The sequence below is a fragment of the Liolophura sinensis genome, chromosome 1, assembly GCF_032854445.1.
Source record: "Liolophura sinensis isolate JHLJ2023 chromosome 1, CUHK_Ljap_v2, whole genome shotgun sequence".
Classification (NCBI taxonomy): domain Eukaryota; kingdom Metazoa; phylum Mollusca; class Polyplacophora; order Chitonida; family Chitonidae; genus Liolophura; species Liolophura sinensis.
This window is the reverse complement of record NC_088295.1, coordinates 51,373,527-51,398,217: the sequence shown is the minus strand read 5'-3', so window position 1 is coordinate 51,398,217 and position 24,691 is coordinate 51,373,527. Positions and strand designations below refer to the sequence as shown.

The window sequence follows — 24,691 nt, the reverse complement described above, 5'->3', positions numbered from 1 at the left end:
AATTGTGATCACTATTCAATGTTAAACTTAGACTAGCTCTGACGGGCCGTCTCGTTCTAAACATAACGTTATCCTTTAGAATGAAGAGTCGGCCTGTCAGAGCTGCACTTGGGCCAGCAGTTAGCGTTTAATAGACTGTCACGGTATAGGATTTTCACAAGTGTTACGGCTACATATTTGCGCATGTAAGTCCGAAGTCGCATTGTGGGGGCGTGGTTTGTGCTGTAAAATTTAACGGAATCAAACAGAAAAAGTATTATAGTCGGTACAGTATGGCACATGAATGAGGAGAATTGAAACCAGAGAAGATTTATGTCAATTTTGACGCCATCGTTGTAAGCTGCCCGGATAGCTCAGTCGGTAGAGCATCAGACTTTTAAGTAACATCTCTAGATGATATCTGAGGGTCGTGGGTTCGAGTCCCATTTCGGGCGCTAGCATTTTTTTCCTAATGATGCGTTTTCAAATGAACTATTTGGCACAGTATGAATGTATGCATTATAGGCATTATATACTGAAAATATTTCACAATATATCACTAGCAGCATTTGTGCTGGTCTCATTTTTGAAGACCTCATTTCTAGTATTTTCGGCCACCACATTTTGGACACATTTCGCCCATTAATTTGGGTGGTGCCCGGTTTTTCCGCTCACCGGTTTTAAGCATGTCCGAAAATTGCTGTTGCAACCAGCTCAACTATACAGGCATATACAATGGAAAAGAAGGCATCTCCACGTAAATTTAAAATGTTTAGACGTGTACATGCATTCACTTCTTCACACTCCGGAGCCACTTACAGGTGTGGTCGCTGTGAGTTCAAGTCCAGCTCATATACTTGCTTCATATGCTTGCTTCCTCTGCTGTGGGAAAGTCTTCCACAATAATGTTGGCCGCCGTCGTATAAGTGAAATACATGTATTGAGTACGCCGTAAATCTCCAATCATTATCAAATAAATATATAAATAAAACGTACTGCATGTGTTCAGCTCAAGTTCTGGATACACATATTGGCGTAGATTAGTCGATGGTCATTTGTGTATGTGGTGAGTAGTCTTGTTAGACAAACATGTTTCGAATGCTTTAATTGCAAAGTTGACCGTATGCATATAGGTACATAGAGGGGAGGTTTGTAGGCACAGGCATCAGGTAGTGAACTGATAAAAAATTATGATTTAATGTGATAGGCCTATATAAATGGAAATGTATCTCATGCGGCATCTTGGTGTAAACACACAAATCTAACCCTCTATTGGCCAGTTTCTCTAAGTTTCAAAAAGTGGTTGGTACGTTGTTGTACAGTAAAGATTCGATTTACACATTTTAAACTCCAAAGAGGAAAACTTCTTAATTGTACCTGTGTTTTGAAATTTTGATTAAAGGTTTAAAACGCTTGAAAAATTTGGCTCCAGCGCAATGACGTTAGAACTATATACACTACGCCACGCCACGCCACGGTCAGGTGCTTTGACGGTTCAATAGTTATGCCTTCGCACGGCTATCTCACAATCAGTCGCTTCTTCCACTCAACATAGTATGCATCGGTAACTTCCATATATATATATATGAGCATGACCAGATACAATAACACGGGTTTCACTGGTAATTTTCATTGCAACAGATTTTTAACAATGTATGAATATTAAAGTATCCATGTAATAAAGAATTAATGCTACCGTTGATCTATATGTAAAACGAAACGATGAAACAGTCTTGTCTGTGCTATATCTAGATATCTATGCCATGATTCCTTTAAACTTCCGTTGGCATATATATGAAGACACCTTGCTCCTGTATACGTATGCTCACCCTTGTCAATGCTACATAATTATCGATGCTACATAATTGCGATACACAATCTCCAAGACAGCTCTATATATATGCATACTACATACACCTGTGAATGTTGACATGCAGAATGTTTACGTCCTATTATAAGCGAAGTATTATCCAGTTATGCGGAATGAAACACCACTGAAACAAGGATTCCGGTTAGAGCATTCTCATAACTGCATCGCATCAGAATTAAAACGGCAAAATAATATTGTCCAAAGGCCCAAAACTCCCAACTTCATTTGTAATTTGTCAGAGTGAAGTTTAATTTTAGATGACGAACCGTGATTTTCTTATTTATCCTATCGGAAAAATAAAGTTTTATTACACTTGGGAGTGTAGAAAAGAAAAAGTGGATTTAGAGAACACTTGTGCAAACTTCAGTCCTTGTATATGTATGAAATAACCGAAAAAGGCATACTGTGACGCTTCTTTAGTACACCTATCAGAAAATGTGTAACGCTCCCTGTTGACTAACACAGCGTCCATACAAGACCCGACGTACTTGCTTTGGGACACAAAGCTGTCAACTGATTTTCCACAATTAATTATTCCCCTCTCAGTGTCTGGGACCACTACGACGAAGTTGCGCCACGGGATTTGTCTCCGAAAACATACGCTGCCTTCATGTATCTGCAAGTCTCAAAGGGTGAGAAAATCTCGGGGCAAACATTTGTGAAAGTGATAGCTGGTGCAGAATAACTTGAGCAAGGCTAGATACAACTGACAAACGTGATTATTTTCAACTTTAATCAAATTTCTTTTTTGTTTTTGTACATAGTGCCAATTTCTGATGTCTCTTGCTCGAATTTCGTCAGGGTGATTCTCGAGTTCCGGTGTCTGGATATGCTTGCATGGTTTCCATACGTATTCATGGCCTTCATGGCCCTTACGCATTTCTGCACTACTAGTATATGGTCTTAAACCCATGGCAAGTAAAATCAGTGCTCGTGCTTTTGCTAATCATGTACTGCGTATCATACATGTATACAAGTATATAACATACCCAGATACAATGATAGGCATGCAGACGGACAGGGGAGGAGAGACGGACAGACAGACCAGGTTGGGATTCTGCGCTAGATAGCGTCATTCCGGCATGGGACAAGAGCCATGTCCCAGCTGACGTCACTATATGGTGAGTACCTTAGTCATCATTTGGCCATTCTATAGTGCTTTTGCTGAGCAGACAGTAAGACAGCGAAAGCTCCACTTGATCGTAATCTAATAAAAATCCAACGACATTGTTTGAGATAAAATACATTTTAAAATATTCCATTGATTATTTCACACGAGGTTATTAGCTGAAAATAATGAGTTCCGGCTTTCTGATCTCTGAGGTGACTTACATGTACATCGATCGAAGACTGGCCAATCCACCAAACAGCTAAAGGTCGAATAGCAAGTAGTTTTACTGATGTTTTCGAAACTTCGATTCTTCGTAAATGATCACCAAATCATCCCTTCACACGTGGGTCAAGGGATATGCAGCCAGTTAAATTGTTCGATTCGATTTTTTGCGTGTCGTTCACATGCTTCCTGGCATCAATGTATATATTGTATATGTGCATGTAGATAACATTTTCATCAGAACAAGCACCAAAAGAACTCGACGACAACCAATCAGATGTTTCACGTTCACATCCTAACATAAATGGAGGCGATTATTATTACGTGAGCGGTGATCGAATACATTTCTGTTATGTTTATAATTGCTACATATATAGAAGCTTAATCGTAAATGTCTACCGTTCTTATGTTGATACACATTAATATAGGTTAATAAGCCGCGTTCACGTGGTGCGATGTGTCGTATTGAGTTGACGATTTTAACACATTCGAAACCTGTGAACTGCAATTGATTTTAGTCGAAGGTAAAAATGAAATGAAATCAAATGAGGCTTGTCTTATTTTCATATGACGACTCGATAGGAAAAATTGCACCGTGTAAACGCGGCTGGTGGAAGCGGCAGTGTGCGCTGGCCTGTTGACCTTACCACGAAGTTTCCATCAATGGCACCTGTGCACAGTACAGCTTGCTATTGGTTGTCCCATACTAAAATCTCAAATTAACATGGATTCTCTCAAACATATGCTTACATACCGCTTAAGGTACATATGGAAAATGACTATACGCCACAATAATGTTCGAATTATTCGTTGTGGAGTTCTGAGTATTTATATAACAGGGAATAAAGATGTCTTCAGTTAACTTGTAGCATCGTCAATGTTACACCAACTGGTAAAGTTGCTTCTGATATTAAATATGGCGTCCCTTCCATTGGACGAATCGATGGCCATGTCACAGAATGGTTTATATATAAACATTGTTATATTGCATATCGGCACATCAGACGTTAACGTATGCCACTGGACTGCCACTCGAGAAAAACTGAGTGCACACAACGTTCATGTAGTCACAGCTCAACAACAGTGGAGTGGGTATTTACACGTACACCTCTGAAGGATTACGTCTGTTTGTGTCGTCAAGTTGAACACAAGTATGCTCATGCGAGTCTGTGGTTATGGCGGATGATACGGGAGTTCCTGCTGACACGTCAGACTCATCCAACACCAGACCAGCATCTACAAGAAACAGAAAAATCAAGCTACAGTTATCAATATTAGAATCTTGAGCTATACCATTGCTCATAAAAGTGAAATTTTAAACGTTTTAGCAAATCATCTACTGTTCCATTGGTTCAAAGAAATCCTAGCTCTCACTTTCTACTTAATACAGGAACACTGTTCTGTGTCATGAAAGTCTCGCAAGTATTACCCCACCTATATGGGTAATAAAAGAATCGGTCAACTCTTTACTTAACATATTACGCTGAGATAAGAATGGGTCTTAAGCATATAATTTCGTCCTCCAGTCATATCAACTGAGTCTGATCTCACTGAGGCTAGTAATGGTATACATCTTACCAATGGTTTGATTACTTGTGTCCAGAGCATTCTGTAGATGTAACAGAGGGCTGGTGACATGGCCTGTGTCCGACGCTGTCGGACTGTTGATAGGATTCTGATAGAACAAAGATGTCTTCGTCCCTGTCAGCACATGCGCAAAATGTTCGTTAAAAGATTCATCCACAAAAGCCGGAGATTCATCCGGAGAGTTAATGTTTTCTACATTGTCGGAAATCTCGGGGTCACGTTCAGACAGTTGTCTATTGGTGGAATATCCCGAATCCGAGAAGCTTCCTGCGATGGAGGATTTTCCGTCAGCTTCCAAGGGTATTTCTGATGTGAAAGAAATACTCAACTGATCATCATTCGTAGGTGACGATTGTCTTAATGTCCACTGAGTCATGTCTATCTCTGTTGGAGGATCGTACGATTTGCCGTTTTCACTGGAAGAGCAGAAGATAATTTGTCGAACCTGTTCCAGCGTTCCGTCGAGGCGCTCTGTCGGAATTGTACTCTGTGCTATCTTTTGTAGCGACTCATAGCCTTCATCTCGCCGGGATTTCAGCACAGGAGTCTGAGGTTGGCAGCTGGTATCGCTATCAAACTCCAGTCCTCTGGACACCAAACAACCGAGCACCTCCTCAGAGAGACTGTCATCTTGGAACAAATGATCATCTAGTGTGGAACACCCCGAATCATCTGCAGATAGCATTATCACAGAGTCATCAGCGCTCAGTGTCCCCTTCTCTTTGTGCTCAGAGTCAACTGCGGGGGCATTCACCTCTTCACTCCCCTTGTTGACCATTTCGGTTTGCTTAGATTTCTGATTCTTTTTTGCCATTTTTGCTGCCCTTGATCGTCGTCTACCCGATGTCGAAAACGTTCGTCTCAAGCGCCGACGGGAAGAAGAGCGGTGTGTCAGTTTTGATGGAGTGCTCCGCCGTGGAATTGTCTCCTCCTCGTCTGGAATGAAAAACAACATGTGTGACCTTTTCAGATTTAACTACGTGAATTAAAAACGAAATAAAGCATAAGGAGATGCATTATAACATTTACGTATTCTCATTTTTAACTGTCACAAGGTGAGTTGGGTGGATTTGTATAGATCATATACTCAGTGTGGTATAGCCCATGGTGGATTGGCTCATGTGGTAAAAGAAGTTGGATATAGTACCACGGCAATGTTTTAAAGGACAAATGGGAAAGAAATGTATGGCATAAGGTCAGTATTCAATTAATTTAATAATATGGTGGGTCATGTATAGCGATGGCTATAGGCTGTTAGGATCGTAGTTGTCGCCGTGATTATTGACTGTGTGCCTTAATATTGTAGTAGTTTAAAGAATAAGACTGATTCTAACCTGAGGAAGCCGAAGATAGGGACACTCCATCCTCATCCAAACACACGGTCGGCTTGACGTCATCAAATATACCTGAGAGAGGCAGATTCAGTCAAGTACAACGCAAACTAGACGCATTTAATTAAAAACATTTTTCTACAGACTGAGATCAGTCAGAAAATGATTACCACATTTAACACACTGACTGGTCGCTTAACTTCAGTTAAAATTATTAGACATACGTGAAGAAAACAAGAAGAAAGAGGGAATAAGGTGTAGTACATGTACCAAAAAAATACTGTAAGTGATTTTACCGTGTATCATCTACATCAGTTATATAGAGCTAGAGAAACAAGGTCAGTAATGTTGAGAATATGGCGTTTTACACCGCCACACATTATCTGGCTCACATAATCTGGCGTTCAACGAACAATCTGAAGCCACTCAGAATTCATATACACACCAAAATACGCACTGCTTCTAGCCGATTACTTCAGAGTAATTTTACTGGCCTACTGGTTTTCATACACGTGGGCTTAGTTTCGCTGTGCAAATGGAAGAAATTTATAAAGCGAGGCAGCAAGTCAACCATAATTCTCAAACGTCACTTATTGAAAGCAATGGTTGTTGTTGTTCGCCAGAAAACGACAAAATATACCACTTGTTAACAACACGTTCCAAACTGATTTAGGGCAAAAGCAAACGGAGATGTAGGAAGTGCGACGCGGTTTAGTGGTTAGAGGCGCTTGTCTTTCAGTTGCCGAAAAATTGTTGAGTACGACGTTAAACCCCAAGCACTCACTCACTCACTCCCGTCTTTCAGTTGCCAGGACACATGAAGTGTGAGTTCAAACCCGGCCATGGACAGAGAATCTGTGGATTCTCCCGCTCTCACTGCTTGTGGGCCCTTTGTGATATGGCGGTGGACCATGCCCGTGTGACTGTTTGCGCATTGTAACGTTTGTCTTCCATCAATATGGTATGCATATCTATACGTCACACGTGGAAAAGTTCGTCAGTGTAGCTTGCCAAAGGTGGGCCGCGTACTCCGGTTTCCCCCATCCATAAAAATGAATGTCATTGTATAAGTGAAATATTCTTGAGTATTGCAATAAACAACAATCAAATATATGAAGAAAAAATACGCAAAGGTGATATATATATATATATCTAGCGGGACATCTTGCAACGGGCGAGATGTCCTCCGATGAATTTATATCTGCATACCGTATCGTGGACTTAGAACGCCTTTCACATCATCAGCCAAGTCTGGCTTAGGTGGTTGCTGTTTCGGTTTCCTTGGCTGCCTTTGTTGTCTGTGCCAGTGTTTCTTCTCACCAGGGTCTGTTGAGACAAGGTTTTTGGCCTTCTTGTTACTTGCCGTGGTATGCTTCTTACCTGGAGTGAAAAAAATGGATGAATGGATTCGTATAATTCAAAACAACTGTGGTTCGACTTGTTTAGAAATTAATTTCTGTTGCTGAATGGGGTAACTATGTTTCAGCGTGAAACAATGTGGGATCACTGAACCATCATACCACAAATCGTATCGGCTATAAATCAGACCAGTTATTCTCTCGCCCACCACAGACGGAAGTCCGTAGCTCTGGTTTATTAGATTAGTGTCTATATACATCCGATTTATTGATAGTTTAGTTCATCTACATGTATAACTTGCCTGGGTGTAAGATATTCACGATATTTCATAAACTCAAAAATGATCATCTTACATTCTTGAGCTAGTATTTTCTAATGAAATCACATTCTTTGCATAGCTTAGCCATGTATTACGGGAAGGCATTAAATCAAGAGTAGATATAGCAGATGCAAGAATTCTATATAAAAAAAGTTGTCATAAAAAAGGAAAATTGACGTACCGGTACAGATACTATAACTTGTAACTTACATAAGATCACTCCTCTGCCGAGAGATCTATAGTTTACTGCATTTGAAACCACGAACTGAATGAGCTAGGTCACGTGAAATATGCCTCCAATCATGCAAAGGCTACGGCCGTTGTTTGGAGGTGCATGTAATCAAGACAGCCTGCGGTCGATGCCGCTGAGTGCCTATGTCCTTATCAACAGCCGATACATCTATATTTAAAAGTTTAAATTCTTGTTAAAGGTGACATCAACATTTCTATTTCGAATTCGTCTATCGATTCTTCCGGGAGATTATGTATGGCATGCATGGGCATGGTTTCAGGAAACAAAGCTAAGTTTGAGAAGAAAATTGAATTCCCTCCATATGTATGGTCAAAATAGATCGTCAGAACCGAGTTGCTTTACCACATTTGGAAGTCTTTTTTATGTCTTGCTGAAACTTCAGTCCATTTCAGGAAATCAGTTGCAAAAGTCTGTTATCTGCATTTGGTTATTAACTAGTTAACAGATTTCTGGTGCGTATAATGAAAGCGCTATATAACACCAGGTAACAAATACATCCCAATGATCACGAATTGTACCTCAGCCACTTATACTATAACTCACTTGCAGATCAACTCAGGAATTATTACATCATAATACAATGGATTACATCATCGTGTTTTCTCATTCAATGATTTTATTCTGAATTATTAAATAACTTATTATTTAATTATTGGATGTTTGACTAGTTGTTATGATATCCATTACCTCAACTGAAGATACGTTCACACAAGTCTATCTGAGAGCTTATTTTAGAACCCTTATAAGCTACTTAATGGATTAACCTAGCCGAACAGAAAGACGAAGGGCTACAGCGTTGAGTACATATAGCTTTTACTTCCGTAGCCTTTGGCATTCGCCTAACCATGGAATTTCAGGTTTCGCAGAAAGTCTCTATATGCATATAAAGATGTGAGCTGGTAGATGTTTACAGACGTGTGGAAACGTTCACACTCGGCAAAGCACTGAGCAATGCCGTGTTCCATCTACATGGATAAAAGCAATTACACTGAATTAAATGAACATAGGTTTCACGGCCGTCAAATATATCAATTCTGTTGATTTTCGTAGATTTATCGCACATTTGGCATCGGAAAATATATGTTGATATGATTATAGTACAATGTGAAACCACTGAACAAGAACTTAACCTTTGCTGTTATCGTGGCATACGCGCATGTGCATATTATAATAAAATGCGATTAGAGTGGATTATTAAATACCATTTTTATTTAGACTCCGACGAAGCACATCGTTTTCGCCCAGTCCGCTATCGACATGTCCTTTCTTTCCCCTCTTTTTCTTCTCGTGTGAAGATGCTGTCATAAAATAAAACAATATGTTATCTGTAGATTGAAACAGACAGAGAGAATATCACAGGAGGGCGAACTTGTATGCGCTTATCTGCGAGCGGATCAGACGATGTGCGGAATGCCCTCTGTCATCGTGCACATGACAAATTATATTGTTCACTATAACCAGCATAGGATGTACGCTGAAGAACAGATATGGTATTGCTAGGACGAGGCCTCGACACAATCTATACAGCCACCATATTCTCTTTATGTTAATAAAACTAAAAATATGATATGGAAATACCAGAATATCTGTTCAGGGTCATCCAGCACGTATAACTATGTATACATATATACAATCTCAAATGCCCAAGAGACACGCCGTCTAAGATGAGAGTATATAACGCCGTGTATGGTTTTCCTCGTCACCACCACTCACATACAATCGTTAAATAATACATTTTATACTAAAAGGATTCTCATAAACCAGATGCGCCACTGAAAACCACAGGGTTTTATTGTGCTACATTTCCACGAAGACATTAAATGATGATGGTACAATATACATTCGATCTGCTGGGAATCGATCACTAAAAACACCTTAAGAAACTATGTGTGATAGTAATTATGTATATACTGGCAATAATTTACTTATTGCCCAATATGTTTCACACCAACACTACACACTAGAAGCCATTAAGTGGATTTAATAAGGAACTAATCCGCATGCACATGCCCAATGCGAGTGAATGATTAGAAATTCCCATCTCTCCGTCACCCCGAGGATATGGTGAGAAGGATCGGTAATTAAAGCCCGCGTTTCACATTTTTTAATGGAATCTCCAGAATGTGCACGGTACGTTAATCCTCCTCTATAAAGGTACGCCTTTCGCAATAACAGCAAATGTCCTCTTCATTTATCGATCATGTCGGAAAAATTTCATCCTGATATTAAAGCTAATAAAACCATTTTCATGTAGTCATTTATCTGGTACGGGAAATGACAGTTATGTCATTGAAAAAAATATGCGTTACTTAACATGGTAGCCTACTGGATTCCAACAATAAAAATAGTCTTTTGTGATACTTGAACAATTACGTGTAAATATTCCCCAAATATTTAATTTGCACATATATGGCTAATATTTGACAACACATTCCACCACTTGTTGTTTCAGTGCACATAGTCGAGGCAGCAATATTTTCCTCACCTGAGTGATATGGATAGGCCCAAAAGAGCATTATCAAATTGTTAAATCGTAAAAATACTGCTCCATGATGTGATAATAATGCCATGGATTTGGTTATGGACTCCTCCAGTATGTTACATGCTGGGCTTTTCCGCCGTATATAGCATGTTGTCCACTGTGGCACATTGACATGTTTTCGCGGGCAATTTTGTCATTTCAGGCGTGGAATATGGGCATCTGACGAAAGTTTTTATACATTGCGCATGAGGGCCGACAAGAAAACGTTTGTCCGGTTAACCCTGTTTCCGGTATGCATACATCCGCTGATTAACTGATAAACAGCCTCCAAATAAACAAATCTGTAGAGATATCGAACTGCTTGCATGTTTAACCCTAGTCTTCCACATACACAGAACCAGCTTACAAAAGAACGCATACGGCGAAGTGTTTAAGAACAGAAAAACGTCGACTTGGAGTTTCTGGTGTCCTGCCAATGAGATAGGACAACTTTATAACTCAGTAGAATACTACCGGAACTGTGGAATTATTATTAGCGATACAAGTGTAGGCCTATGTATACGTTTGCAAAGAGGTGAAGAAGAAACAGTTGCTGAGTGTACATATATCTATTCTGCATATATGACCATGCTCATATGCGCAAACTATATATGCGTAAGGCGTGAAAAGATCTCATTATAGAAACCGTGTACAAATTCTCCAGAACTCATTACACGCACATACAATAAACACAGCGCACTGTAGTTAGCGGACCAAGGGAAGCATGAGTCAGGTGTACAAATATGCCCCTGAGATAAGTTCCTCCATATATTAATTCTGGAAACATAATCACACTACACATGAAAGTCATACAAAGCCAGTCAGCTATATGCAGATATCTTTTGCTATTACACGAGTATATAAAGATACGATATCTATTCACGTAAAATTTTACAGAAGTCAACAAATTAAAATGCTGGTTCTATCTAGAAAAAGTATGAGTAAATCCTTAGTATGTGAATAAAGAAGAGATAAAAAGAGAACCTATAGTCCTAAATATGAGCTAGACGTCACACTTAAACATGATAGCCGGTGTCAACACTTACCTTGTCCCATACTGTTGAAGTCAGAGGTTGCTGTAAAGGCAGCTCTCTCCTCGCCGGGCCTCTTAGCGAATGAGACGCTTGGCCGCTTTCACTCGGGCTCTAATGACATGGATACAAAACGTATGAAATATAATAAAACCTGGTGAAACCGCAAAAGTTCACGTACAAAAATATTAATAGGACATTAAGGATTTTTCTGAGAAGTCAAAATTTTACCATATTTAAATAACACTAGTACTCAATAACGGTATATAATACAGTTAAGTCGCGATGTGGGATTGCCAGGGTTTAGCCATAATCAAAATGTGATCCGGTCTCCAGTGAAAACACTACTATGTAACTATCAGGCTAGAACTGCAAGACGCTGACCACGATCCCATGTATCCTCTGTAAAAGGTGCATTTCCCTGATATACTGTGTGATATCATGACTTTCCACTACGGACAGATATATATTCTGTCCCCTGTCATACATTCTCATCAGCGATTCCCGCTTATATATAGAAAAATCGCTCATTTATAGTGATTACAGCTGTGCGCAGAGAAACAATATCATGATTGCACACAGCTCATTTCCACTGGTATACCAAACACACTCACCTTACTCCACTTGTTACAAAGAACACTGACCTAGACCCTACTGAAACGGTCAGTTATACGCTTACACACAGACGCTAAACGTGTCACGACAGATACACATCAGCACGCACCTGACTGCACTGTTGCAAACAGGCACTAAACGTGACTGCACTGTTACATACACTCACCCTGACTGCACTGTTACACAAAGATACTAAACGTGACGTGTCTCTTACACACATATACTCACCGTGACGCGACTGTCACGCACAGACACTCATCCTGACTCCACAGTTACACACAGGCACTCATCCTGACTCCACAGCTACACAAAACACTCATCCTGGCTCCACAGTTACACACAGGCACTCATCCTGACTCCACAGTAACACAGAGACACTCATCCTGACTCCACAGTAACACATAGACACTCATCCTGACTCCACAGTTACAGACACAGACACAGACACACACACACACACACACACACACACACACACACACACACACACACACACACACACACACACACACACACACACACACACATCCTGAATCCACAGTTACACACAGGCACTCACCCTGACGCCACTGGTACACAAAGACATTCGTCCTGACTCCACAGTAACACAAAGACACTCACCCTGACTCCACAGTAACACATACACACACTCACCCTGACGTCAGTGGGACACACAGACATTCACCTTAACTATTACTCACAGATATTCACAGTGACTCATTGGAACAGTGACTGGATTTTGTTACATGCACACAGCCTGCGTGGGATGATTGTCACACGCACACTGTTTGTATGACACGATTGTTATATGCACACAGTCTGTATGACACGATTGTTACATGCACACAACCTGGGTGACTCGATTGTTACATGCACACAGTCTGCATTGCACGATTGTTACACACACACGCAGCCTGTGTGACATGATTGTTACATGCACACAGCTAGTATGACATGATTGTCGCATGCACATACACTGCATGGCATGACTGTTACATGCACACGCACCTTGTATCACATGATTGTAACATACATGACAAGACTGACACATGCACACAGCTTGTATGACACGATAGTCACATGCACACTGCCTGGACTACACGATTGTGTCTAACACAACAGTTTCTATCAGGCGTATGTACATGCATAAAGCCTATATTAACTTGTCCGGCTTTATAGTTCGTCAGACCGCCCTGCAAAACAGATCAGTAATGACTTTAAAATCTATTATAATGTTAAAGCCTGACAATTAAAATAGGTTCGACGATGTACTCACGTCAGATATACAGCGGTGCTCTGAGACATGTATATGAACTGTGTTCCGGTCAATCGAAATCAAAAGAAATTGTCCTCTTATCCTCTAAAGTCCTAGTAGACACAAGACACAGCCTGCTGGATGTCATTAACATATTCATTACACTTCAGATCACAGACAAAAGAACCAATCTCAAAAAAATAAATGCCGGGAAGCCAATCTGAGGAGTAATTACGGATATATAGTGGGACATGGACACCATTGCCTTGTTCCTCTTAATCCCCGTATGGAGATGACACGCATCACACAAACTGTATCATACATACAACAGGTGAAGGAGAGCAGAAGTCACAAGAAGTCAAGAATCAATGCTTTTCTTCCCAAAAGCTGAATTCTCGTGTACAACCCAATGCACACATAATACGCCACCTGCCTAAAACGAAGTCCACTTTCATAACCTACAAACAATCCATTTTTTTGTGTCAAGCTAGTATTATATCTTTTCTCTTGCCCTCGACCGAATTTTAAATTTGCAAATATTTGCTAACTCGCCGATTTACCGTTAGTAAACAACCTCGTATTATGTTTAGCCCCTATAAACAATTCAAAGCCGTGCTTCGTTTGTGTACAAATCTGATATATATATACGGAGAAGGCAATAGGAATTCATTGCGGTCTGCAATTAAAATATAGGCTTCTCTAACCTTCACAAATTTATCACTGCAAATTCTGTGTGTGTATTCCATTCTGTTCATTTTTATTTCAACGACAAATTGACACGAAAGCAGGGAAAATACCCACAGCGCTCGCTTATTCACAGCCCTTTAAGTAATCGTAGTTAGAGACCGCAAACCAAACCAGGATTAACAACACAGCGAAATCTACCCCACTATGATTTAATCGCCGCCATCACACCCCATTCCACACTATGAAAAAGCCAAATAAGGTGTATCACACTCTACTAAGGCGAGACATGCCTGCATCGCCATGCAAATCCTGCCGGAATTTAACCTATCTCATAATTTTTTGCATGCAAATATGCATGGTTGGTTATAATTGACTAAAATTGAAAACAACCTTATTCAGTACACAGACTATAAATATTTTGTCAATATTATTCTTGAGTTAAACATTTATTTATTAGACAGATGAACGGAATATTCATTGGCGCATGGTTAAACAAATCCTTTCGGTCCACTTGCTTTTCACCACGACATTTCAGGCTGTTTGGTATAAACAATAGGAAACAGTTATTTATTTTTTGCTCTCGATTGGAGTAGCTCTACTTCTTATCCACCAGTCAAAGATATCCTCTTTCACTGTTTATCAAAGAATCTTCTGTTCCTTTGTTACATGCATACTATGAAAGCTCTGTTACCTCTACAGCCCATGAAAGAGACCATGTTTGTTATATATACTCATCGGTAAAAAGCTATGTTTATCAGCCATTTGATCAAATTCGCTTCATAGTAATCCTTGAAAAATTGTCTATACAGTTGTTAATTTGTTACCTACCATGCAAGGAACATTTGTTTCCTAATCAAAGGATTCAACAGAATATAATATAGGCTATTCCTGCGTTCGACAACCCATTGGTACAGTATTTTCTTAATGAATTTAACATGCAGACATTTATGTTGTTCCGGAACAATGTTCCGGACTATCGGGTGCATGACAGCTGATTATCTTTCGTACAGAATTTTCTTAATAAATTTTATGTAATGAACATTCATGTTGTCCCATTCTACAATCAGTAGTCATCACGTAAGTAATTGGACATTAGTACAGTAACAGATTAAATTCAACAGATATACATACTTCAACAAACTTTTTGTTTTCTCTCAGCAAATGCATGGGGGACAGTACTACATTTGCTGCTCATGGGGCAGTCCTATACTTAAACGCAAGAACCGGCTATAACCGTGTCTACTTAACCGTGTTAAAATTTCATTTTATTTAAATTATATTGTGAGGATTATGGCTGAATAATGTTATCTCAATAACCGTGTTTGCGTATGCAATTACACGAAACCCTTACCATTATTTCTATCATACGTTTCATACCGTGAATTAACGCCTTACCTGCTCTTGCTTGAATCTGTAAAGGATTCAAACCGCCGAGATCATGTCCGCAACTTCAGTACAGGACAGTTATGATCGGTTACATATTAATTTCAGGATGATTGAAAAGCTCACAGAATTTGACAGTGTTCCATAGTATAGCTAATACTGCAAGTTGCTGCTTACTCCTATGAGGTAAGAAATATTGTCCTGTGTTTGTAGGGAAAGCCAATCACAAAAGTGACTTTTTTCCCAAATCAGTGATTGACTCGCTGGCTTATGCCGTGCACCCTGCACGATTGATACACCTGGTGAAATTACACTGCCGTGCACCCTGCACGATTGATTCACCTGGATGAGAAATCCTCCATATGGCAACTATGCTGTAGGCTATACCTAAAGCTGAAGTCCCGTTCTGTGTACTTCTCACTTGGTGTTCGTCAGACCATCTAGTCCATGGCTTTCCTATCGTCAAGTAATTAGCTAGAGGCTCGAGTATAGGTCCGGGTTAAGCCACAAGTCGCGTAAGAAGTAATCCGTCACAGGTGAGGTACGTGGTGGAGAGGGGAAACCTGCCGGCCAAGGCAGGGCTCAGGCGATACTTTGGCAAGTCAGGTCAACACGGTGTCAACAACACAGCAGTGCTAAAGGGAGGAAACAGCCCCTTCTATCCACAGCACTTGCCGACAGGGGCGGAGAAAGAAGGTAAAGGAAAGCAAGCCAACAACGTTAACCCCTGGTAAATACTGCAACACTGACAGACATTTTAAACTCACATACCACGAGATCCTGGCGTAATGAGGACAATGGAAGAATGCAGACGACAACTTCACTTGTGACGCGGAAAACCGCAGTGAGCTGCACCAGTAAGCACTACTTTGCGCCGCCCGATTTTTCTTTTCTTTGTATTGAGCCAGTAAGAATAATTTTCTTTCACCGTTATGTGAGGACTTTACATTTTACTTAAGTGTTAATAGTTGATGTTTATTTTCCACGTCTATGGTTGCATTAGCCAGATTTTTATTTCTAGATGAACCCGCAAAATGCCACCTGGTAAAGATTATAGAGAAGTGTACGATTTTTCCGATTCTGTACTACTTTCAAGCCTAAAAACGATGCTAGTGACAGTTTACACCTAACGCTGCGAAGTAACACGGCGGTAAAGCCAAGCACGACGGCTTAATCACGTCAAATTTTAAGTGGGTTGACTTAATTCGCAAAGAGCTTGAGGTTTTAGAAGGGTTGTGCCCTACCGGTAAGTATAAGATGCTACACTGTTTTAAAAGGACGTGTGATGAGTGAAGATCAGGGCAAATACATGAGCCACTATATGTGATCCACTTAGTCTATCTTCCCTCATCTAAAGCTTTTGAATTTGACTTCTGTAAGTTAGAGAACCGAGCTAAGCACATTTTGCGTACTCTCCGCTTCATGCAGTTTGTCATGCTAAACCACTGATATTACAGCCGATTTCAGGCATCTATAGATTTTTCTGTGCATAATTAAGATGTTTGATACTGAATGGGAGACGCTAAATGTTTGCTTTCCATAAAGAACATTTTCACCAGATGTTTTTTCATCTGTTAGCCCATAGGGATCATAGGTTCATAGGGGCTATCATACAAAGATACTGAATGCTAGAAAAAAATGATTATCACTTATCGCATAGTTACTTGGAACGGGACAATACAGGCATTCACATGGAACACCGGCAGGCATTTCCGTTTCGATCCAGCTATGGATCAGAAGTTTTCATTAACAGTATTTGCCTTTCCTTTACTCATATAAGTTCTATACCACTACATACAACTTTTGTAACTCGTCAGTTTCAGTTTTCTCTGTCGTCTCCTGGCTTGGTAGATCTATAGTGTATCTTCTATGAACAAACAAACAAAACAAAAAAGAACCTAACAAGGAACAGTCTAATGAGAATACCGTCATGCACGCTATATAAGGAAGTGTTGGCCTAACATTGTGTCTTTAAGTCCTGCAAATACATTTGGACAAATGGCCTTTGTGAGTCTAAGGGTTTTGTGTTTTCTTTTTGTATAATACGGAAAAGTAAGAGACAGTATTGCAACTTCTGTCCTCGTATGTGAAACTTTAATAAACTCACGGCAATAAAGCATCACCGGTGCAACATTTTTACCTTAGAAGTCCCGTTTATGGGACATTTAAATGTGTGCGTTGTCACCCACGTGTAATATCAGTAAAGAGTAAAACTTGAAGCAATGAGGTGTGGTATTGAATGTCCAGACAATAAAAACGTACATGTAAGTGCTTAGTCGTTGTAAGTGTGTCAGTTTTCGTGCCCTTGAACACATGCTCTATAGGACTGTGCAGTTTGGCTTTTTCTATGGTTTAAAAAAAAACACAGACGTATATTTATTTATTTGATAGTTGTTGAACGCCAAGTAGTTCCAGGGATAAATCACACATCTTTGGCAAGTTACCTACAAACGGCCCTATATGCAAGAGTGCCGTGGAAACTTTTCCTTACCAGGTGGAATTTAGAAATTCTCTGTCCATTACCCTCCATCCGCAAAGAATGAATTGTCATGCTTCAACATTTAGTTTCTTGGCCAGTTTTCTCATCTTCTCTATTTCATTATAACTAATCCGGAAAGGCCCAAGCAATATTCAACACATGCAAGAAATCCATGTCAATGTGACAGTCAAAGTTCAAGAATATCATAGACAAGTACACAGTTTTTCACGTCTGTGTCTTTCTTATCTTTTATTCTCCCATTACCCTGAAAAGACCTCTGCAAGCATGACTCGTTCCTTGCTGTTTGATGTGTATGCGTTATATATTGTAATGTCGACCGGTATTATGCAGGAAATTGAAGACATTCGTACCATGGCGTCCACCAGAGTGTGTTTATATATCAGGATTTCACTTGTGTGATTTTTTTTTTATATTTGTGTGTTGTTTTTTTCCTTCTTACAATTTGTTGTCCTCCTCTTTGAACGCTTTACATTGCTGACGTGCTTTGCGTCTTTTCTCGTTAAAAAACCATGCGCATGCTGATGTGCGCAGCCTCCAATGAAAACATGCAAGCGTGTGTAATTTTCTAAACTATACAAAGACGCAAGCGCCAGGAGACGACATTTCTCAGCCACAAAAGGGTCTGAAAAGCTGTTTGATAAATGTTTCCCAGACAATATTATTAAAACGGTTGAATTACATAAATAAATGAAATAATAAAATAGACGATCAGATATTACTGCTCGGCCGTGCTAAAGTGACTTTCGAGCTGTATCTTATAACACGTTAACGTTTTGATGAACATTTGATCTTTACAACACAATGGACATGTTATTAAACTGTAATGTCGACAGCAATTTTCGACCTCATTGCGCCAGATATCTATCTAATTTATAATTGCAAACCCGATTCGAAAGTTTACTTGTCTTAATAAAAGATTACTTTATGTGTTGTCGAGTTGCACAATATCTCTGACGACTCCAACATGTCTGTTAGAAAGACAATTATTACATGTCTGTTTAAAGACAAGACAGGTGCGCAAATAAAACTAAACCAAACATTATATGTTTCCTGTTTTGTAAATGAAACCTCTTACTGGTGACAATTTCACGCTTGAATTCGCGTCTGAATTACCTGACAAACACCTATATGGTAAGCTACTGGACCTCGTTATAAAACAGCTTTGTCAATTACTATGACGTGGTGCATATATGTTGTCGTCATCTTCTAAACAATACATTGTACCAACGGGTTTTTTGCTTGGTGATTTTGGTTTAATTTTCTGAAGTTTATTTCTGCGTATAGCCTGTAATTTATACCCCTGCCCACACAACAAAGCAATCGTAGGCCAAGGTCATATCCCTGCCCACACAACAAAGTAATCGTAGGCCGAGGTCATACCCCAGCCCATACAACAAAGCAATCGTAGGCCGAGGTCATATACCCGCCCACACAACAAAGCAATCGTAGTTTATACCCCAGCCCACACAACAAAGCAATCGTAGGCTAAGTTCATACCCCAGCCCACACAACAAAGCAATCGTAGTATATACACCTGCCCACACAACAAAGCAATCGTAGGCCGAGGTCATACCCCCGCCCACACAACAAAGCAATCGTAGGCTAAGTTTACACCCAGCCCACACAACAAAGTAATCGTAGTTTACACCCTAGCCCACACAACAAAGCAATCGTAGGCTAAGTTCATACCCCAGCCCACACAACAAAGCAATCGTAGTATATACACCTGCCCACACAACAAAGCAATCGTAGGCCGAGGTCATACCCCCGCCCACACAACAAAGCAATCGTAGGCTAAGTTTACACCCAGCCCACACAACAAAGTAATCGTAGTTTACACCCTAGCCCACACAACAAAGCAATCGTAGGCTAAGTTCATACCCCAGCCCACACAACAAAGCAATCGTAGTTTATACCCCAGCCCACACAACAAAGCAATCGTAGGCCAAGGCCATACCCCAGCCCACGCAACAAAGCAATCGTAGTCTAAGTTTACACCCAGCCCACACAACAAAGCAATCGTAGGCCAAGGTCATACCCCAGTCCACACAACAAAGCAATCGTAGGCCGAGGTCATACCCCAGTCCACACAACAAAGCAATCGTAGGCCGAGGTCATACCCCAGCCCACACAACAAAGCAATCGTAGTTTATACCCTAGCCCACACAACAAAGCAATCGTACGCTAAGTTCATATCCCAGCCCACACAACAAAGCAATCGTAGGCTAAGTTCATATCCCAGCCCACACAACAAAGCAAGTGCAATTTATACCGCAGCCCACACAACAAAGCAATCGTAGGCCGAGGTCATACCCCAGCCCACACAACAAAACAATCGTAGGCTAAGTTCATACACCTGCCCACACAACAAAGCAATCGTAGGCCGAGGTCATACCCCAGCCCACACAACAAAGCAATCGTAGGCTAAGTTTAAACCCCAGCCCACACAACAAAGCAATCGTAGGCTAAGTTCATACCCCAGCCGACATAATAAAGCAATCGTAGGCTAAGTTCATACAGCCCACACAACAAAGCCATCGCAGGCAAAGGTCATACGCCAGCCCACATAATAAATCAATCGTAGGCTACGTTCATACCCCAGCCCACACAACAAAGCAATCGTAGGCTAAGTTCATACCCCAGCCGACATAATAATGCAATCGTAGGCCAAGGTCATACCCCAGCCCACACAACAAAGCAATCGTAAGCTAAGTTCACACCCCAGCCCACATAATAAAGCAATCGTAGGCTACGTTCATACCCCAGCCCACACAAGAAAGCAATCGTAAACTAAGTTCATGCCCTGCCCACACAACAAAGCAATCGTAGGCTAACTTTACACCCAGCCCACACAACAAAGCAATCGTAGGCTAGGTTCATACCCCAGCCCACACAACAAAGCAATTTTAGGCTAAGTACATACCCCAGCCCACATAATAAAGCAATCGTAGGCTAAGTTCATACCCCAGCCCACACAACAAAGCAATCGTAGGCTAAGTTCATGCCCCAGCCCAACAAAGCAATCGCAAGTACAGGTCATACCCCAGCCCATCTAATAATGCAATCGTAGGCCAAGGTCATATCCCAGCCCACACAACAAAGCAATCGTAGGCTAAGTTCATACACCAGCCCACATGATAAAGAAATCTTAGGCCAAAGTCATACCCCAGCCCACACAACAAAGCAATCGTAACCTAAATTCATATTCCTGCCTACACAACAAAGGAATCGGAGGCTAAGTTCATATCCCTGCTCACACAACAAAGTAATCGTAGGCTAAGTTCATATCCCTGCCCACACAACAAAACAATCGTAGTTTATACCCCAGCTCACACAACAAAGCAATCGTAGGCCGAGGTCACACCCCAGTCCACACAACAAAGTAATCGTAGGCTAAGCTCATATCCCTGCCCACACAACAAAGCAATCGTGGGCTAAGTTCATATCCCTGCCTACACAACAAAGCAATCGTAGGCTAAGTTCATATCCCTGCCCACACAACAAAGCAATCTTAGGCCAAAGTCATACCCCAGCCCACACAACAAAGCAATCGTAAACTAAGTTCATACCCCAGCCGACATAATAAAGCAATCGTAGGCTACGTTCATACCCCAGCCCACACAACAAAGCAATCGTAAACTAAGTTCATACCCTGCCTACACAACAAAGCAATCGTAAGCCAAGGTCATACCCCAGCCCACACAACAAAGCAATCGTAGGCTAAGTTCATATCCCTGCCCACACAACAGAGTAATCGTAGACTAAGTTCATCACTGAGTATGACTTTCTTGGCAAAGTATGCTTCTAACATGTGTCGCTGTAATAGTCACAACCAGCCTGTGTGCCATGTGTGGAGTCCAGTCGTGTACCTGTTCAGTTACAATAGTTTCCATCCTACATATATCCTCCCACATTTTTTTTTTTTTTTTGATTGGTGTTTTACGCCGTACTCAAGAATATTTCACTTATACGACGGCGGCCAGCATTATGGTGGGTGGAAACCGGGCACAGCCCGGGGAAAACCCACGACCATCCGCAGGTTGCTAGCAGACCTTCCCACTTACGGCCGGAGAAAAAGCCAGCATGAGCTGGACTTGAACTCACAGCGACCGTCCTCCCACATGACTTCACATCAAAATATATACAGGTTGCTTGGTTAGCTTTATTATTGTAGATGCAAAAGGTAAAAAACCACCAGTGAAACCACTGACGTATCGTATAGCTCTTAACCTTCAGGATTTTGAAATGTGTGTCCTGCAAAAGTGAATAAGTCCGTTAGAATGAGCAAAAGATGACAAAAAGACTTTCATTTTCGGACAGGAGTAAGTCACACCGAGTTCCATCACTTGCTGCCTTCAAAAATCTATTAACAATATACCAAACCTATTTAGCCTAGGATAATATCCGCACCAGGCCAGTAACATGACAAACCGTCTGACTGGAAGCGGGAGTCGGATTAGAACAAGTCACTTAATTTATGAAGAAGTAATGTGTACGGACCGAAACCCACTATTTCATGTTACGGGTTTCAGTTACCCCAAACACCCACTGGCGCTCTGAAGTAGTCTAAATACTAAATCCTGACATGAAATTCATCTAGTTTCACTTTATCATCTATCTCTCTCCTATGTTTACATGCTGTTGTGTTCTACCTATTTGGTATAGCCAGTTGCCGTATCTCCTAGCCTAATTGGTTCTATTTCTATTTGGTAACTTTTGTCGTATCTCCTGCCTTACACTTTGTTCTGTTTGGTAACCTGGTGTCCTATGTCCTGACGTACACTCTGTTCATTTGGTTACCTGTTGCCGTATGCCCTGGCTACACTCTGTTCTATTTGGTAACCTGTTACCGTATCTCTTGTCCTACATTCTGTTCTATTTGGTAACCTGTTGCCATATCTCCTGCCCTACACTGTGTTCTATTTTGGTAACCTGTTGCCGTATCTCCTGGACTATTCTCTGTTCTGTTTGGTAACCTGTTGTCGTATGTCCTGACCTACAGTAGTATGCAGAGTATAGGTTCTGGCGCACCCCCCCCCCCTTCCCTTGGGGCCCTCCCCAGAACAAATAGAGGCTCCTAACCTCCATTCCCTGAACACCCTCCCCCTGGCAAATAGGGGCTCCCAGCCCAATCTCGAGGCGTATACATACTATAGGTTCTGGCGCACCCTCCCCTTGGGGCCCTCCCCAGAACAAATAGAGCCCCCCCCCCCCCCTTAGGCGCCTCCCCAGCCAAGGCGTACACGCTTATTTACAAGTCTAGCCTACACACACACACATTGATATGAGGCGACCTAGTTGGCATTTAACAGATAAGGCGTATAGCCTATATATAGGCCGGCTGTGTTTCACAACAGGGTGATTCAGCTGATTTCCTCCCCAGGATAGGGCTTAAACTACGGGTTTTTATGAAAAATAAATGTGACAGTCTTTTTCAGCGTGACTTGTTTGATAAGATCCAGTATTTTTAGGAGGATTGGAGATATTGTGTTTATCCGGAAAAGCCCTTCCAATTTAGCCCATGTTTCGTGGGTCTGGGACATAGCTCAGTCGGCTGACAGAGGTGGGAAAGGCGCTGTATGTAAGGGGTGTATTCATATACTGCGTATATAAGGGGATGTTTGCTAGCTCAAATCCGGATTTGGTTTCCTGTATATGTAGTATATGAATGCATTACCTGCATATGGCACCGGGCTCTACGCACTTCTAAGGAATCTCTGCAACTTTCGACAGTTTCGGAGGCAGAGAGACCTTACCAAGGGGTGTTGTAGATGGCCCAGTGGTAGTGGGATGTGTCAGCGCCAATTAACCCCCCTAACGGTGGGTCGCTAGCGCAAAAAATCCGGAGCCCGCCGTTAGGGTGGTTATTAATTGGTTGAGCTATAAACCAGGCCTTTTGCTTTTTTGGACTATGGGTTCGAGCCCCACACTGGGCAGATTTTTTTACCCCCGGGGCTCCCGAGACATAGCATGGGGGTTGCCCTGGTTCCAAACAAGTTCCCCATGGGCACCTCCCCAGAACATCATTCAGAAAGAGCGTTTTTAACCTCTTGCCGAGCTAGTTTTCGGCCGCGATCTATAAGCTGTTTTTTCGTGCTTTCATCGATCTCTACGGCGTTGAATGCCTTACGAGACTTAGCGCGTATCTCCTGCTTCAGATCAGAGTAGTTCTTGAGCTCCTGAACGATTTGCTTGAGCTCTACGTCTAAAATAACACCATCAGATACCTGCGCACGGATGCTGTTAAGTTTGGCCTCGGCCAACAGCCGTATATCGTTATGTTTCTTGGCCTTTGCGTGAAGCCGGCGGCTAACGAATTTTCCGGCGACATTTAAGACACCGCAAGCTAGGGCCGCAGCTTCCATGGCCAAGACAGCAGGGGTTGCAATTATCGTTGTGAGTAGCCCCACGCCAGCAACCCCTAGGCCCAAACCGGCCGTGAGCATGACTGAATCAAGGGCCTCGGTGGCCAAGACACCACGCTTTTTTGTACTTTTTGTACAAGGCGGAGATCTCGCTCAGATTCCAGCTGCCTCTGTATTTCGCTGATATACTGCAGGCGATGGTCGTGCGCCACGCCCTCCGGCGGCGCGATCGGGGCCAAGGGGTTTTCAACCATAATCGTCGGCGCGGTCGGGGCCAAGTGGTGGTCATCCGTAATCGTCGGC

General features: G+C 41.5%; 1 protein-coding gene and 1 non-coding gene across 3 annotated transcripts; one reads left to right on the top strand and one right to left on the bottom strand.

The window, feature by feature from the left end:
- The first annotated feature begins 342 nt into the window (after nt 1-342).
- Trnak-uuu (transfer RNA lysine (anticodon UUU)) lies at nt 343-434 on the top strand. Its single transcript is given in 2 exon segments — nt 343-379; nt 399-434. It is a non-coding gene; the product is annotated as a tRNA-Lys (tRNA).
- Nucleotides 435-3,771: 3,337 nt separating this feature from the next.
- Nucleotides 3,772-16,004, bottom strand: LOC135461459 (uncharacterized). Of its 2 annotated transcripts, none has more exons than XM_064738569.1 (7): nt 15,536-16,004; nt 11,599-11,697; nt 9,234-9,329; nt 7,310-7,480; nt 6,104-6,175; nt 4,761-5,705; nt 3,772-4,418 (listed from the first exon to the last, which is right to left on the bottom strand). In XM_064738569.1, exons 2-7 carry the CDS (start codon nt 11,606-11,608, stop codon nt 4,279-4,281), a joined length of 1,434 nt encoding a protein of 477 aa, XP_064594639.1. In that variant the 5' UTR covers nt 11,609-11,697; nt 15,536-16,004; the 3' UTR covers nt 3,772-4,278. The 2 variants fall into 2 exon arrangements, with proteins under 2 accessions (XP_064594639.1, XP_064594641.1); XM_064738571.1 differs by lacking the exon at nt 15,536-16,004 and adding an exon at nt 13,475-13,529.
- Nucleotides 16,005-24,691: the final 8,687 nt, after the last annotated feature.